The 16,593-nt window shown below is 33.8% G+C and overlaps 1 protein-coding gene across 2 annotated transcripts in view; it reads left to right on the top strand.

Moving 5' to 3' along the window:
• The window catches only part of LOC111639702 (ras-related GTP-binding protein C-like), a 59,739-nt gene that overhangs the window by 38,349 nt on the left and 4,797 nt on the right, over positions 1–16,593 (top strand). For both annotated transcript variants that reach the window (XM_023385630.1, XM_023385628.1), the window contains 3 exons: positions 11,075–11,189; positions 11,262–11,404; positions 11,501–11,649. In XM_023385630.1, the coding sequence (XP_023241398.1) occupies positions 11,075–11,189; positions 11,262–11,404; positions 11,501–11,649 (407 nt within the window). The remainder of the gene's footprint in view (positions 1–11,074; positions 11,190–11,261; positions 11,405–11,500; positions 11,650–16,593) is intronic.

The following is a 16,593-nucleotide window of genomic DNA, read 5'->3' as shown; positions in this document are numbered from 1 at the left end:
TCGGTCGCAGCTCGGACGGACGAGAAAGATATCTGGACGAAGTAGAAGTTCGTTGCGGCGTCCTCGGTGATCGGCGGATGCACAGCACAAATTTAATCACCACTGTAGGGTTAATCCGGAGGAGACTCTTCTTCGACCTTGAAGTTCCGATTTTTATAGTTTTTCCCCCACTGTTCGCATTTCGGATTGGTCTCTCATCCCATTCCTCGCTTCCCGATTGGTCTCTCCTTTGTCTCCAGGTGCAAGATGAAACTTTTTCGGGTTGCAGGAAAGGTCCGATTCGAGGTGTCCATCTGATACCTCTTTGTCGACTCTGCTCGATGACTGTTTATAAAATAATAACACCTGCACTCATAACTCAGGCCGTTATTTACCATTTTTGACGTCTAAGAATTTAACGATCATTTTCACTATTCACCTATCAAAAATTCCTCTATTTTTTGTTCGAAAAGGTTTATCTCGGCCAACATTTTATAGACACGCGAGTCAAAGATCTACCTGTTTATGAGCGCTCTTGTTAGAGTTTGTCTTTCGCTAAGACCTTAACAGATAGTTGACACATACTCGAACCATTCCGAGTCTCGTTGTTTACATCGCGTGTCGCGCAAGAATCTCATGGTTTACTCGAGTTCGAACCTCGTCTGGGAACTCACACTTTCTTTAAATTTTGTGTTATATGTTTCTGCTTCGCTATGTAAAATTTTTGTTATTCTGATCTATATTACAGTTGCTTGTTGTACAATGATCATGAAAGACAGAGTTGAGTCTATGATATTTCAAATCTGCTACATGTTTTTAGTCTTACTTAGGTTGCAGTACAGAGAGATGATATCACATGAGAAATCCAAATACAAATGATGTTATTGTAAAATATTTTTTTCTTTCTTACTGAAAATGCATGTTTGCATATGAACATTGTCAGGTGCTATGAGTTAAAACTTGTAACATCTCATTTTGCTATTTTTCAGAGATGTGCCATGACATCTGATGATAGGGAAGCTGTGTTTCTGAAAGAAGCCAACTTCCAGGGGCAATCAGTTAATTGCGCATCCGTGATGGTTTAGGATCCATTTGTATTTATTTGTTTGATAATCCAGTAAAATCATACTTACTAAACCTTTATTGTCCAGTACTTCTTAACTATTTGTAAAAACAAATGTTTTCGGCCTCAGTCAAGGTCTGCTTCAGGTTACAAGGACAATCGGATTCCATTCTTAGAATGAATGTTTAGTTTTAAAATATTCAAACTCATGTGCGTGTTATGTATTGTCATCATTTTCTTGTTCTTCACATATGTAGCACCAAGCATAAAGAAATTGCAACTAAAACGAACACCAGTGTAGTGTACCAAAGATCCCCCAATATATATAAATTATTACGTAATGCAAAAGACAAACAGAACGATCTTAGGGCTCTGGGGGTATATAGTATTCCTATGAGAGATGATAGATTTAAGAGAGAAATGGTGTACATCGGCTCCACAAAGTATTCCATCCAACAGAGGATTAAGGAGCACAAATATGACGTAGATTATGCTTATTTCACCACTGCTCTATCCACCTACGCAACCGACCCGGATATTCGTGCAGAACTATCCAACACCAGATTAATAAATAGAACTTTTCATATGGACCACATCAAAGCCCTTGAAGCCCTGGAAATTTACAAAGCCGGCCGGACAGGGAGAATGTATAAACACCAAAGACGGCAACACACTTTCCTGTGCTTGGCACTACGTATGCGAAGAACAAGAAAACGATGATGATATGTAACATGCACATGAGTTCGAATATTTTAAGACTAAACGTTCATTCTATGAATAGAATCCGATTGTCCTTTTAACCTGAAGCAGACCTCGACTGAGGCTGAAAATGTTTGTTTCTACGAATAGTTAAGAAGTACTGGACAATAAAGGTTTAGTAAGTATGATTTTATGCAAAATACCGGTATTCAGATTAGAAAATTTGTAATCCAGTAAAAACCGTAGACTTTCCAAAATTAGTTTTTTAATATCACAATTACATTCCAAATCGCTAGTCATGATATAAGGGCTAAAATCTATCTATATATGTATAAAAACGAATGTGTCTGTGTGTCTGTCCTTCATGCGTTACCATACTGTTTATCCGATTGCCATGAAGCTTTGGGAAGTTTTTAAATACACTCCCGTGAAGGTTTCTGGCATAGTACATTTATCCTACAATAGATGGCACGGGTGTATACAATCATTTCACAGTGTGTTCGATTGATTTCAAATTGTGAAGACCATTTCCTCCTCCAAAAAATATCTCTATGTATTTGTGAACTGTTATTTACAATATTTGTAATAATTTTTGTTTAATCGCTTTATTTCAACATTTTTTGCTAATTATGTATTCGCTCGAACTTTGTTAAAACTTTAACTGTATCCCGAACAACAACCGAAGTCGTAGGAGGAAATTCATCTATTTTACCAATCTAGGGATCCTCCTTTTCCAAATTTTAATACCAACTCAAGATAATTTAAAAAGACAAATACAATAAAACAGTTTATTATCCAACTATCAGAAATTTCACAGCATTCCAAGGAAGAGAGGAAGGAGCAATTAAATAATTAAAATTATAAAGGATTAAAAAATATATNTGGACTTCCCTCCTCTTCAGGCAACAATTCGAAATTTTTCGGAGTGTGGGAGACATCGACGCTCAAGCCGGTATATAACGATCGGATAGTATTCCTCCGAACTTTGAAACTCTCCCTTGTAATTCCAGCCTTTTATCTTTCTGACAAAATAATTCTTTTACGTATTCGCGAGACTTTCGGATAGGCACTCGTTAAGTTTTGCGTCTGTTTTTCTTTTCTAAAGGTGAGAGTATAATAGCAAAGGTAGAGAGTGAGCAGAAGATGCCTAATGTTGCTGGGCAGTATGGCGTGAATAGGTCTACAGTAGGCTGCAGTTCAATTTTTGTTTTAAGAAAAATACTGTATAATCAAGAAGACTCAAGCAGCTAAAAGAGTAACAAAAATCACATCTCAGAAATAAAGAACATCGAAGAGTTCAATGGAACCCGAAACGGATCTGACGACAGAAGAACGCCAAGATCTCTTGAATGAAGAACACCAAGAAACTCGGTGAGATATGTTTTCTTCTGAAAAAAAAGAGGATTAATGCTGATATCTGCTATTAATTAAAAATCTTTTGAAGAAGTGGGAAGATGTCAGAACAACGGTCTTAGAATGGCATCCAAACCAGGTTGAGGCTTGGGGATTTCTACAATTGCAATGCTATCAATTACTTACTAAAAATCCCAAAGAAGAGAGAAAAGCAATCGGCATTAGACAGATTCTTTAACCCTTTCAAATGAAAAAAAATATGACTAATAAAAACGCAAAACTGTATGTATGTATTTTTATTACTACATATAAATAAACGTAGTAAGAAAGTGTATATTTTTTGGGGGGTCTCCAGAACGAATTAATTAAATTCCCATTAAAACCTATGGTAAATCGATAATCAGTTAACGAACAATTCGGATAGCGAACAAAGTCTTGGAACGGATTATGTTCGTTAACCGATCACCCACTGTACTAATAATGTATTTTTTCATTCTTTTCGGTTATCTGATTTTTTCAGTTATCCGACCAACCTGAGTCCCCAATTGAGTTGGATAATCGATGCTCTACTGTATTTGTATAAAATAATTAATTTTAACAAATATTTAATAAGAGGAGAAAGAGGGCGATAAAATTCTACATCTACAGATATTGACAACATTTGCACTTNTATTCAACCGTAGTGAGGATGTAGGCGTGGTCACTCGTAGAAGTGTAGTCCATGGTGTAACAGTCGGTATTCAGACGGGCCAGAGTGTCGTTGCCGAGGCAGAGATCCACCCAGCTCTTCCCATGACTGTTGGAGAAGGTGGGCAGGCTACTGGAGTTAAGGGAAACAAGTCCCAAATCGGACATGAGGCCCATGACCTCCCGACCCCTCGGGTCCTCAGAGGGACTATACCAAATGGGCGACTTTGCGTTGAAGTCCCCACACACTAACTTGGGGCCCGGGGGAGCCCCTGGTAAATCCCCTTGATCTCCTGAAGCAGGGGGGCAATGTCCTCTGAAGGTGGACAGTAGACGTTGATAATGTAAAGACATGTGGCGCTGAGGTCCACACTGATGGTAGTGATGTGAGGGGTGCAACCTTGGGCAATAACCTGGCAGTTGATATTCTTGTAAATAATAAAGCCCGTTAGAATAGTACCCTCATGACCGCTGCCCGTGAGGGTATGCCCCCTACCAAGCAGAGCCACCTTCCCGTTGCGGGTATACTGTTCCTGGAACGCCAGAATGTCGATGTCGTGGTCCGCCGCCGTTTGGACAGTCGCCGAGGCCGCCGCTTTACATTTCTGCAAGTTAATTTGCAGAATGTTCAGTCGGTCCTTGTAAAACTTATGGTTGTCATCGAACGTGAGAGCAAGACGGGGGCCGTTTATAGAGGAAGAAACCACCTTAGGCATATTGTGTTCTACTTATCTGTAGCAGTTTTTGCCGTTTCAGTCTTGGACAGCCCTTGGTCAAAAGCGTTATGGTCAATGTTTATTTTTTTCTGATCCGGGGCCTCTTTGTTGTGTAGATGACAGTTTATGCACTTCGGGTCCTTGATCAGGTTCAGGCATTCCTTAAACTTATGCCTTTTGGCGCAGTGGCTGCATCGTTGCCTCTCCTCACACCTGTATGAGGTGTGCCCGAAGCCACAACAGTTGAAACACCGGATTACCGGTATATAGTCATCATCTCTATGCGACAACCACCCCACAAAGATACGGCCGCTCTCCATGATGGCGTTCCTTGTGTTCGGTGGGACCGTCATGATAACGTGTTTAGTTTCCGTTTCACCCCGTGGGCTAAAGCTACGGTCAACCCTGATTTGAGCAGGGCACTCCTCCTTTGTCGTGTATAAATTCAAGCTGGGGTTCTGCTCGTATAAATTTTCGATCAGGGATTGATCTTCNAACCTGAGTCCCCAATTGAGTTGGATAATCGATGCTCTACTGTATTTGTATAAAATAATTAATTTTAACAAATATTTAATAAGAGGAGAAAGAGGGCGATAAAATTCTACATCTACAGATATTGACAACATTTGCACTTCAATTTCACACTTCTAGAAAAGTTAGTCCAACTAAAAAGTGTGCAATCTAGCTAGCTACTTCAGTCCCTTATTCAGAAAAGAAAAATGTGTACTCTGATCAATTAGTCTGGCTCATTCAGAAAAATAGAGTACTTATTTAGAGCAGGGAAAATAAAGGAATGATTAAAAAATATTCAAATTTAATTGGGTCAAAATAATTTAACTACTAAACACGAATACAACAAAGAATACTATATATTTAACTAGCTGTTACCTGCGGCTTCACCCACACGGAATTTGCAATTTGATACAAATAACCCTCCCTGGATACTTCACTAAGATTCTCAACATTAGTTGTTACTATAAAAACAAAAAATCTCATCTAAAATAGTATAGTAGATGATGATGTTCAGGTTAAGCCTTAATCCTCTCCCTCTCCCCTGCAGGAGAATTTCGGAAAATCTCTTCTTAGTGTGCATTTTCATGACATACCCTAACTGTGTACCAAATTTCATCTCTTTAGATTCATCAGTTTGCTCTGGGCAATGATGAATCAGTCAGGACATGTAATTTTATATATCACAAGTTCAGACACATGCACTGCGTATCTCGCCGACCATGTGACTGCGCCCTGCAGTTACCTATCTCGTATACGTACACATCTTGCGCCTTGCCACCCGCTGACACCAAAAATATAATGCTTACCTAGATGATATCTTTTAATTTATATAAATGTTTAACAGAATAATATACAGCCTATGTCTACCCTGAAGGTCCATTCTAAATATTGGTGAAAGAATTTTTGAAATCAGATGAGTACTTTCAGAGATTACCTCCTACGTCCAAACTTACAAACTTTACCTCTTTATAATATTAGTATAGATAAATTAAATTGATGCATTTTGTATTTAAAATAAATGAATTATAACAAAATACAAAAAGATTTTAAAAAATTAATAAATATATAATAAATTTTCTTTTATTTAAATAGAAAAACTAAAGTAAATTTTAAAATGTGGAATCAGAGTCGACACATTTTTTCGACTCTGACTCCTGTGGCCAGAAATTCCTCCTGACTTTGGCTCCATAGCCCTAGGGCCACATCACACACACAAATTTTCTTAAAATTATAATTTGAAGTGAGAATGAAGGAATATAGATTGGGCAATTAAAATAAATTATGTAATTCAGTGAATTCAACTCAACAATGTATAATTGTTACACTATTGCTTTTATTTAAATATTTATTTTATGTACATATTTATAAAACTAAAATTTAATTGTTTTCACTGGAAACTTGCCAGTGCTATCTTCCTTCTCCCTAGTTTTCCAATATCTGGATTCAAAGACTGAGAACAATCTTCATTATGGCAGATAGATGTTTATCAGTTAATCTTGATCTGTAAGCTGTTTTATTTAATTTCAGAAAAATTACTTCAGGGGCTGCCAGTTGACACCCCTGCTCTATACAACCAATAACCAATGTGAAGTATGGTTAAGTTTTTATAAACCTTTCTGGGTTCTTCCTGAGATTTTCTTAATTCTAAATAAGTTTGATCTTTCAAAATCATTCATGAATACAAAATTCAAACATAAAATCAAAGAGTAAGAGGATGAGTTCGAATAAAGAGAACTTATGCACATGTGTTCCCGTGCCATTTTTAAATAAGATTGAATATTAAATATTGTTGTCAAATAAAGTATGTCATGCCATTGAAAGATACATCGCCCTAAAATTAATGCACATGGACTAATTAAATGCATGTGATAATTAAATATATGTCATTCTTTTTAAGACTAAAATGCAATGCTTAATAACAAAACTATTTGAAATATGGTTTGTAGGTTATGCTTTATATATAAATGAATTTTTCCTAATTTTTAAACATTGCTTTTAATTCTAAATATAAATTATGAATCTTCAAGTATTATAATCCAAATGCATTATTAGAGAATCAACTGGAAATAGTAAGTACTTACAAACCTTTGGTCACAGAAGTACTCAACTGGGAGATTGTGTTCAGGACTTACTGTATAGTAATTTTTAATTGGATTATCCTGTAGTGTTTTCATAATCTTTATGGTTCCTCTGTAGTTTGGCTGATCAGTGGCCAAGCTAGATCAAAATGCTGAACACTGATAGTTGGTTTGGGGTTCACACCTTACCAACAGGCTCACTAATTTAAAAATAAGATGTGTGAGTGTAGCATTGGCTTCTTGGGTTTTTTAAAACTTTTTTGCTCTGTGGACATTGAGATTTATTTTAGAAAGCCCATTATGGGTTAGGCCAGGCCCACAATGGTGCAACCAAGTGCATGGATGGGCCCAACATATCCAAGATGGACTACTACACAAAAAATTCTTGGTGTTTTTTGACCCACCTGGATTTAATTCCAGTTCCCTAGAGATTGACTGGAAATGTTTACTGAACCACCTGATATTTTCTTATTAACCCTTAACCTATCCTATGTTGTTCCCAAAAATATTTGTATTGACCTCATTGACTTGCGTGGGCAATCCCGAATATATTCGTGTTTACATCGGAACGTTTTTTATACTAAATGTTGCCGTGTCNACACGTGGTCCCTATGATTGATACAAGTAGTTTTCCCTTGGGCTTTATAAATCTCCAGTTTTTCGAGATGTTTGATGGAGTGCTTGTTAGACGTGGGTCTAATGATGGAAGCTTGGTCCCATATGACTTCAATTCCTTGCTGGTTGGCGTAAGATGCTAAAACAGTGCTATCGTTGTTCTTTCTAATAGAATATTTATGTTCTTTGATTCTTTGTTCTAAGCTTCTCAAAGTAGCATTTACATAAACACTATCTGAATCAAAGCGATGGTCTTTGGTATGGAGTAAATACCGGAGGTAGCGATCTGGTTGTCATTCTTTTTATCATTTCTCAGTAACTTGTATATTGTGGGATTGCAGCGATATACGATCCGTAAATTATTGATGTTTGCAATATCCTTCATCATTTTTCTTAAGAAGGGATGATAGTTGATTACCGCCATGCATTGATTGTTAATTAATGGAGACTGATTAGTTTTAAACTGAAAGGTTGCGATGAGTTTTTTATGAGATTCTTTTGGTAACCATTTTGTTGTGCTATTTGTATAATGTACTCTAATTCCCTGTAAGTATCAAGTATATCTGTGCAATGAGTAAAGGCTCGTTTGATCCACGATCGGAAAGCTGCATATTTAAAGTGTCTAGGATCCATTGAATTATATGGTATGNCACTTCAATAAATAGAATTGAAACGACACTTTGAAATGTTTTTCCGATGAAAATGAATAATAATAAGTTTCAATAAAAATGATAAAATGTAAATTGAATTTTATCATAACGAGTTTGCTTGAATTTCCTTTATTCTGAGATTGCAGCAATGCACGACAGGTAAGCTAGTTATAAATAAAATAAAATAAACTTACTTGGTGAAATAAAATGTGTGGTGGATATACATACCTGATACAAAATATTCTTCAATTGTATGAATATACTTTTAAAGAAAATATAATTAAATATAGCTTTGTAAAGAAACATACATAAAATTAACATAAATTATTCTTTACTTTTTAAATCTTAAAACAAATCACTTAGTCAAATAGTGCTATGATGGCTAATGGATGGAATCGTAGACGGTACCAGTAGGTGTGCGGTGCGTGCATGCAAAATCCTGAGGGTGCCGATACCAGTCAATATCAAATGTCTCTTTTGTTGCATCAATAGTATATCTCAAAGGAGGCAACGGGGTGGTTGTAAATTTTAGACATGTTATGTTAAATATGTTAAATTTAATAGATTGTCTGTTGTTTGTTTCCTAACTAATTTGTTTTAGGACCAGCTGTCTATGGAAATTTCTAAAATTTACAACTTTTTGGTCACTCTTATTGAACTGGAAAAATTTCTGTCATTATTATCTAATATTACAAAGAAATCAGTCCCCTCTGTACTCGGCTAGAGATTGGTTAGGTTAAGCTTTTGTTTAAGTAAAATTTCACCTCTTTCGGCAGGGTTTTATTTATGTCCCTAATTCCCTAATCTTTTACTTATTAAACTACATCTTAAGTAGAAATAAGTCAAAACTGGTTACTTTTTACTTGAATATTTGTAGTCTTGGGAAAGTAATGGTAAGACAAATTTCAATGACAAAGGATACATAAATCATAAATTTAAGGAAAATAAATTCTAGAGGTTTTTGTATCTTGTGTCTTTCATTCATTACATTTAGTTGTAAATGATGCTACCAAAGTAACAGTTCATTCTTTTAACATTGTACAAGAATTGTACACATTTTTTCCTGCATCCACTTATAGATGGGACATACTAAATCGTAATATCACTGGTGTAATGTTTAAATCTGTAAGTAGTACAAGATGGAGAGCAGAATAAAAGCAGAATAAATATCAAATATTTTAATGGATTTTTTTAAACTCCTGTCAACTATACAGAACTATCATAAAAACATAACCCATCGATAGGAGTTTACTGGTATGTTATAAATCTACTCGTGATTTATTCATTTCACCACTGATATTTGAATATATAATAGCAATCTTGTCGTTTTTTCACATGTAGTATAGAAATTTGTAATAAGATGCATTCAAATATAAATACATATTGTGTGATTATTTTCTAAAATATGGACAAGGATGGCACACCACTGCTATTTTTAATGTAATATATTTTTGGATTGCAATTTGAAAAAAGTGTAAACCTATAAATTTCCACTGTTGTTTGTCCATCTGCCTTTCCTTAACCTCAAGAATGGAGTTAGGTGAAAGATGAGACCAGATATAGAAACTTTAGGGGCAGGAGGCCTGATTAACTATATAACAACTTACGATGCAAACTGGAAGTCATGTTATTTCAATTCAAAAATTTCCCTGAAAGGTGTTAAATAGATGAATGGCAGGAATATTGTTCAAGGAAAAGTATGATGTTCAGGTGCAAGCCACTACTAATTTGAAGTGGAGAGCATATATTTTAAATTAAATAAATTTAAAATATAATTAAAAATTGCACTTTGGCATTGTGTGACAATGTCACAATAAATAATTGCTGATTGCATTTATAGTTATGACATAATAGGCAAATGCGTTGTATAATCTACAGCAGTGCCATTACTAGATCTGAAGTTAAGATTTGTCAAGGAATTTATTTCTTGAGATTACCTAGTTCAGATACATATAATATTATATATATAATCACACAATCAGCAGACATTTCAGTTTTAGCAATAATTCAAACAAACATGTACTTAAAGTCTTCATTAAAGTTTTGAATGTGACATATATTGCATATATGTTTAAGCTATAAGGTTGGAATTGGTGACCTTATATCTTTATTAGATATATAGTCTGAAAATTAAAAAAATTAAACTTGCTGATAACAAATTTAATGTTCACAAAAACTAAAGTAGTTAGTCCAATAAAAGAAACTTGCTAATTATGAAGTTTAATTAACACTAACTCTAAGTGATGCAACATACATGTAGGAAAAACTTAATTTTGAACAAAATTTGTAATGGTAATTATTTTGAATAAGAAGTAAAAGATGTTTAATAGCTTTTATCCAATACGAAATGCTTCTTATTAACTTCTAACTTAAATCTCTCTTACAAGAAAAACAATCACAGAATATAATGACCCAAAAATAACATTTGAATTCATTTCTTTACCATGCATCATTTATTAAATTTAGTTAACACATTTTATGTTTACATATTCTTTTTTCATTGCTCTTATTTTGTGTTTCAGTATTGGACTCATGCAGCTGTTTTGTGTAGAATGTCTAATTCACCATAATTTAACTCTGTATTTTCACATATTCTTAACTTGAATAACTGTTAATTATTGAAATAATATCAAGAAAAATCATCTTTTTAAATATTAAATTTATATTTTAGAAAATTAAGCCCTTTTATTTATTATTGTAATTTCTTGTTTTCTCTTGTAGCTTTTATCTTACCAGTATCTATGATCATTCTATATTTGAAGCTTTCAGCAAAGTTGTACAGAAACTTATTCCTCAGCTTCCGGCTTTAGAAAATCTTCTCAACCTATTTATTTCGGTAAATAAAAATTTCTTTCCAGTAAAAGCTTATATAAATAAATTTTAAATTGTTCTGTTTTCTCATTTACAGAATTCTGGAATAGAAAAGGCATTTCTATTTGATGTAGTTAGCAAAATTTATATCGCTACCGATAGTTCACCGGTCGACATGCAGTCGTACGAACTCTGCTGTGACATGATTGATGTAGTCATTGATATATCTTGTATTTATGGGTGAGCTTCATACAGATCTTTACAATAGAAAGCATTTGTAAAGATTAATGCACATTCAGTATTTTAATTTTACTTTTGTTTGAAACAATTTAACAGATTACCTGATGATGGAGAAGGTAGTCCATTTGATAACTGGTCTTCAAGTATTATTAAGCTTAACAATGGAACCGTTCTATACTTGAGGGAGGTGAACAGATTTCTTGCTTTGGTCTGTATTTTAAGAGAAGACAATTTTGATAGACAAGGTAATTTATAGATATTTTTTACTGTCATAAGAATTTGATCAAATCCTTTGTAAATTTGTACTGCATATGTATGAGTGAATTATTATTCATTTCATTTTATTTTTAAAATTGGCTAACATGCCACTAACACCACAGTACAGCAATTTATCATATACAGTGATACCTCAGTTTTTGTCAATAATCCATCCGAAAACAATCAGTGAAATTCAAAACCAACAAAAACCGAGGCAATTATTTCCATATGAATCAATGTAAATCCAAGTAATTTGTCCTAGACACTCCGAAATACATACCAAAACACATTTTATAGAGAATAAATATAGTGTTTATTACTAAAAACAATAAGGATTTAATATAAAATGAATATAAAACACTAATGTTATGAATAAATGAAGATTTAACATGGCATTTGAAGGGCTGCTGGTTCTGGAAACTTTCTTTGGTCTCATGATGGAGCTAAAAGGAAAGGAAAGCAATGGAATTATTTTGCTTTTTTTAAACTCTTTCTGCTCTGTGGGTGCTAAGAGGGCTTTTCTTAGCAAGCCCATTATGGGTTCGACCAGGCCCACAATCAGACGGTAGGGTGGTGAGGGATGTGGCCTAACATATCTGGATGGACCACCACCTGAAAAATTCTTGGGGATTTTTCAACCTGTTTGGATTTGATCCTGGTTTCCCAGAGCAGTTGGCTGCCACCTTGACTGCTCGGCCATCCGGCTGTCATAGAGGAGTTGTTTGACTAGATGCACAGGCTAATACTCACACAATGAGAAACAATGCCACACTGAGCAGGAAAATGCATTGCTCACCCTTTGTTTTTTGCAAAATTAGCTGCAAGGTCATATGGGCACGCCAACAAAATCCAAGGCAACCGACAAAATCCAAGACAAATTTTTCGCGAAATAAATCAACAGAAACCAAAGTCAACAAAAACTGAGGTATTACTGTACAGTATTTTGTAAGAATTAGTGTTATTTTGGTTTCAAAATAACATTTAATTAAAGTTACAAAAAGTAATAACAAAGTGAGACAATACCTCACTAGTATAAACAGAACTGCAGCAAAGGATAGCCAATTTAAATTACATGACTTAGAGTGCAATTATATGGGATGCATTTCTAGATCTCTCATGATCAGAATTAGAGAGTACAAAGTGCAGTCCATAAGTTTTAAGACTTAATATTTTCTAGGACAATAGTGGTGTATCCACCATGTGCCAATTAAGTAATAGCAACTTTTGTCTATTCATCTGAAGGATATTGGCAGTCTAAGTTCAGAAATTTGAGTTATAATGTCATGTGTAAACTGTGTCTTGCTGTGTCATCAATTCAAAAAGTGAACTAAGAATTATGATTAAATTTTGTTTTAAAGTGAGTCTTTCTGCTACGGAAACCCTAAAATTGGTACAAAATCATACTGGAATGAAGCTCTGAACCAGTTTATTTTCTTCAAATACTATTTATTGTCTCATGACAGAAGGGAATTGGTAGATGAGGGATGGCCACATCTACTCAAACAACAAATGTTGATGCTGTTGCCAAATTGAAGAATAAGTTGTCAAATAATATCATGGATGATAGCTGAGACTTTGAACGTCTTCAAAACGGTTTGCATTTTGAGTAAAGATTTGAGAAGAGGAAGGTTTGCTCATTTGTCTTACATGTCTTAACAGCTAAGCAGAGAGATAGTCATATTTTGTTAGGACATCATCATGACAATGAATGCAAAGAAAAGTTTTTTAACAAAATCATTACAACAGATTAAATTTGTTTTGCTTATGATTCTGAAGCCAAGCATCAGAATTCAGAATAGGTTAGTGATAGATCTTTGACCAAAGATACTGTAGTTTCAAAGGCATGCATTAAAAGAATGATTTATTTTCTTTTTTATTCTAAAGACACATTCACAAAATTTGTACAAGAAGAGTGAATGCAAAGTTTTATAAAGAAGTATTAGATCATTCCTTGAAACACACTACTTGTTGGTAAATTCATTGCTGCTGCAGTTCCAACCTGGCAGATCTTGGTGCAGTTGTTGGAATGTTTTGTGACTTATTTCATTTGAAACATTTTAAAAGTAATTCATTTTTACAATGTATGGATTTGTTTGGGAGGTAAAATTAATGATTTAAATTTAATATATGCAGCTTTTTACAACATAAAGTAGATGATAAAACATTTTAAATATACAAGGTTTGTCAAATCTTTTATTTCAGTAATGAGTATTTAATTTAAAAGAAAAATTAGTACAAACAGAATATTGATTCATGGTGATAAAAACTACAATTTTATTGTCACATCATATAAGAATTCAACTTTGCATATTTCCACCGTGGATACAGCCATCTTGTTGCAGTGAGAGAAGCAACTGAACCAAGACTGCAGATTTAACCTTGAATCAGTGAGACTGCTGCAAGGATCGAATCATGCAGTGCTTCAAGAAAATAAGTTTAGCAACACACTCAGTGGCATTACTGCGAGCAGTGTTTAGTTTAACAACCTGACAGTGTTTATTCTGCTGCATCCCATTCCAAAGATTTTTCTTATTGCATGATATTGCACCTGCTCACAAAGTACAAGAATGCAGCGACTTTTGACACACTTAAGTAATCCCATCTCTTTGTCATTCCTTTTATCATCAGATTTCTCCCTGCTGAGTTATTTTATATTTTCCAAGTTGAAATGGAAACTTCAAAAGAAATTGATTTGAAGATGTTTCCACCATGAAAAAGGTGATCAGGAAAAAGAGGAATTTTCTATTGCTTTACAAAAATTGTATGACTGCTCTGAAGTATGTGTGCATGCCAAAGAATTGATTAAGAAAATGGTCAGTTTTTATAATTATCCTAAAATTTATTGACAACACTGTGTGAATAGTGTTAAATGGGGTGACTATGCCACATCTATCATTGCATTCACTACTTGACCGGACAATGAAGTTTCTTAGGATGGAGCAATGATTATTACATATACAGTAATTATCAAGCTCTAGATAGATAATGATAAAAATATTTTGGTGTTACAGATGAAGACCATCATTACATAGCCTAATTTTTATATTTTATAAGTAATTTTATATAGATATATTCTTATATATATGCAAATGAGTTTTTCCTATATAATTTTTATTTTACATAAGCATTTTGTCATGGTATACACATTAATTTATAATTTTTTAAAAATTGAATGAGCATTCACTAAATTTAATCTAAGCATTCTAGAATGAAGCAGTAATTTAAAAAATTTTATTAAAAGCCTTTAACTATCTTAAGATATTACTGAAAGCACTTACAATGATATCTTATCTTTTTATTTTGTTTCATTTTCTCACTCATCTATTTCCACTTGCTATACTTGCTTAAACTATAGCTTAATTATCAGTGGAATAAATTTAACATTTGTCACTAACCTGAAGAAAAGGTAGGTTAGTCACACAAGCTACTTAGGCTTGCCAGGTAGCCAAAAAATTTTTTTATTGTGCACTTGCATTACCAAGAGCTTTATATGATCTTTTTAATTAAAAAATATTCTGTCAATATTAAATGATCTAAAGCAGGGGTGTCCAACCTGCGGCCCGAGGCAAGTTCCAATGCGTCCTAATAAACGTGTAAACAAAACAGACAAATTTTTTAATTTTATTTTTATTTATTCATTTCAATGGTATAAACTCGAAAAGAAGTTTCACAAAGCCATAAACCTTTATACATATTTTATTTTTGAGTGGAAAGGAAATGTTTTCAAATACTTGAAAATGTGTGAATGAGGAAGGAATACTAAATAAAGCTGGAGTTGTGACTCAAAGATTATAGTCCCAAATTCAGGGAAGAGAGAGAGGCCAAAAGATAAAAAGTAGTGAGAAAGGTTAAATAGACCTTCTGTTATGCAAATATTGGTCCTTAATTGAGCCCAACCTTCCTCACTTCATCTTTTGTCCTTGCATTTGGGTCTATAATCCTTTGAGTTCCAACTCCAGCTTTATTTATTATCCCTTCCAGTGGTTGCAAGAATTGGCTACTTTGCACTAAATTTGTCTATCCATTTTTTTTAGCTTGGCATAAAAAATATCATTTGGCACATTGGCTACTTTTTGGACTACATATTATTTTTAAATATATTAGTTGAAAAAAATGCACTTTAAAGTGAAGTTTTCTAATTTTTTATTAATTAGAGACCCAAATAAAACAAAAATTTCTGTTTCTCAAATACATTTTTGTTAATCAAAAAAATCACCTTTTTTTATAAATTCCAGCAAATAATTTAATATTATAAAAACGTTTTCGATCGTCTTTAGTGATCTTCATCAGTTGAAAGAACATTAAAAATAGAACAAAAATTAAATTTACGAAAAAATAATAACTGCGCATGCGTAATGATGAGCGCTTAACAGAATAAATACAAAAAGTTAGGGATATAAGACTAAAAGTAAATAAATACTGTACATAAATCTATATATATATAAAAATGGACATGTATGTCCCTATATTTCACTTTTTTGCAAAAACTACACATCGCACGTGAATGGTATTTGTATGTAGTGGTAGCCCCAAGTCTTCATTCGTGCATAGGGGTGGTTGCGTCTCGATAGCTATAACGGTGTGGGAGATATGAGGCTAAAAGTAGTTGAAAGTGGCTTTCTATTTCGAATGTTTTGTTCGAATTTGTTGAATTTGTTCGAATAAAATTTGAACATAAAATTCGAATATTGGTTCGATTATAGAACGATTGTAAACGTTCCATAAACGTTGAAAATAGTTGTTTGACTGGACATAAAAATTCTCTAATTAGTCTGAAAACGGGGGACCTAATTCTTGCATTCTGTGAAAACGGGTAAGATTAGCTATAACGTAATTATCTTAATCTTCACTATCGTTACTTTTTGCCCAGCGAAGCGGGTCCTTGCAGCTAGATTCTAGATTACTTAGAAAAACAGTCTTTTATATATATA

The sequence above is a fragment of the Centruroides sculpturatus genome, unplaced genomic scaffold (genome assembly GCF_000671375.1).
Source record: "Centruroides sculpturatus isolate CEXI.00-Female unplaced genomic scaffold, Cexi_2.0 scaffold1113, whole genome shotgun sequence".
NCBI lineage: Eukaryota > Metazoa > Arthropoda > Arachnida > Scorpiones > Buthidae > Centruroides > Centruroides sculpturatus.
The sequence above is the reverse complement of the archived record's forward strand: the minus strand, read 5'-3'. Positions and strand labels throughout refer to the sequence as shown.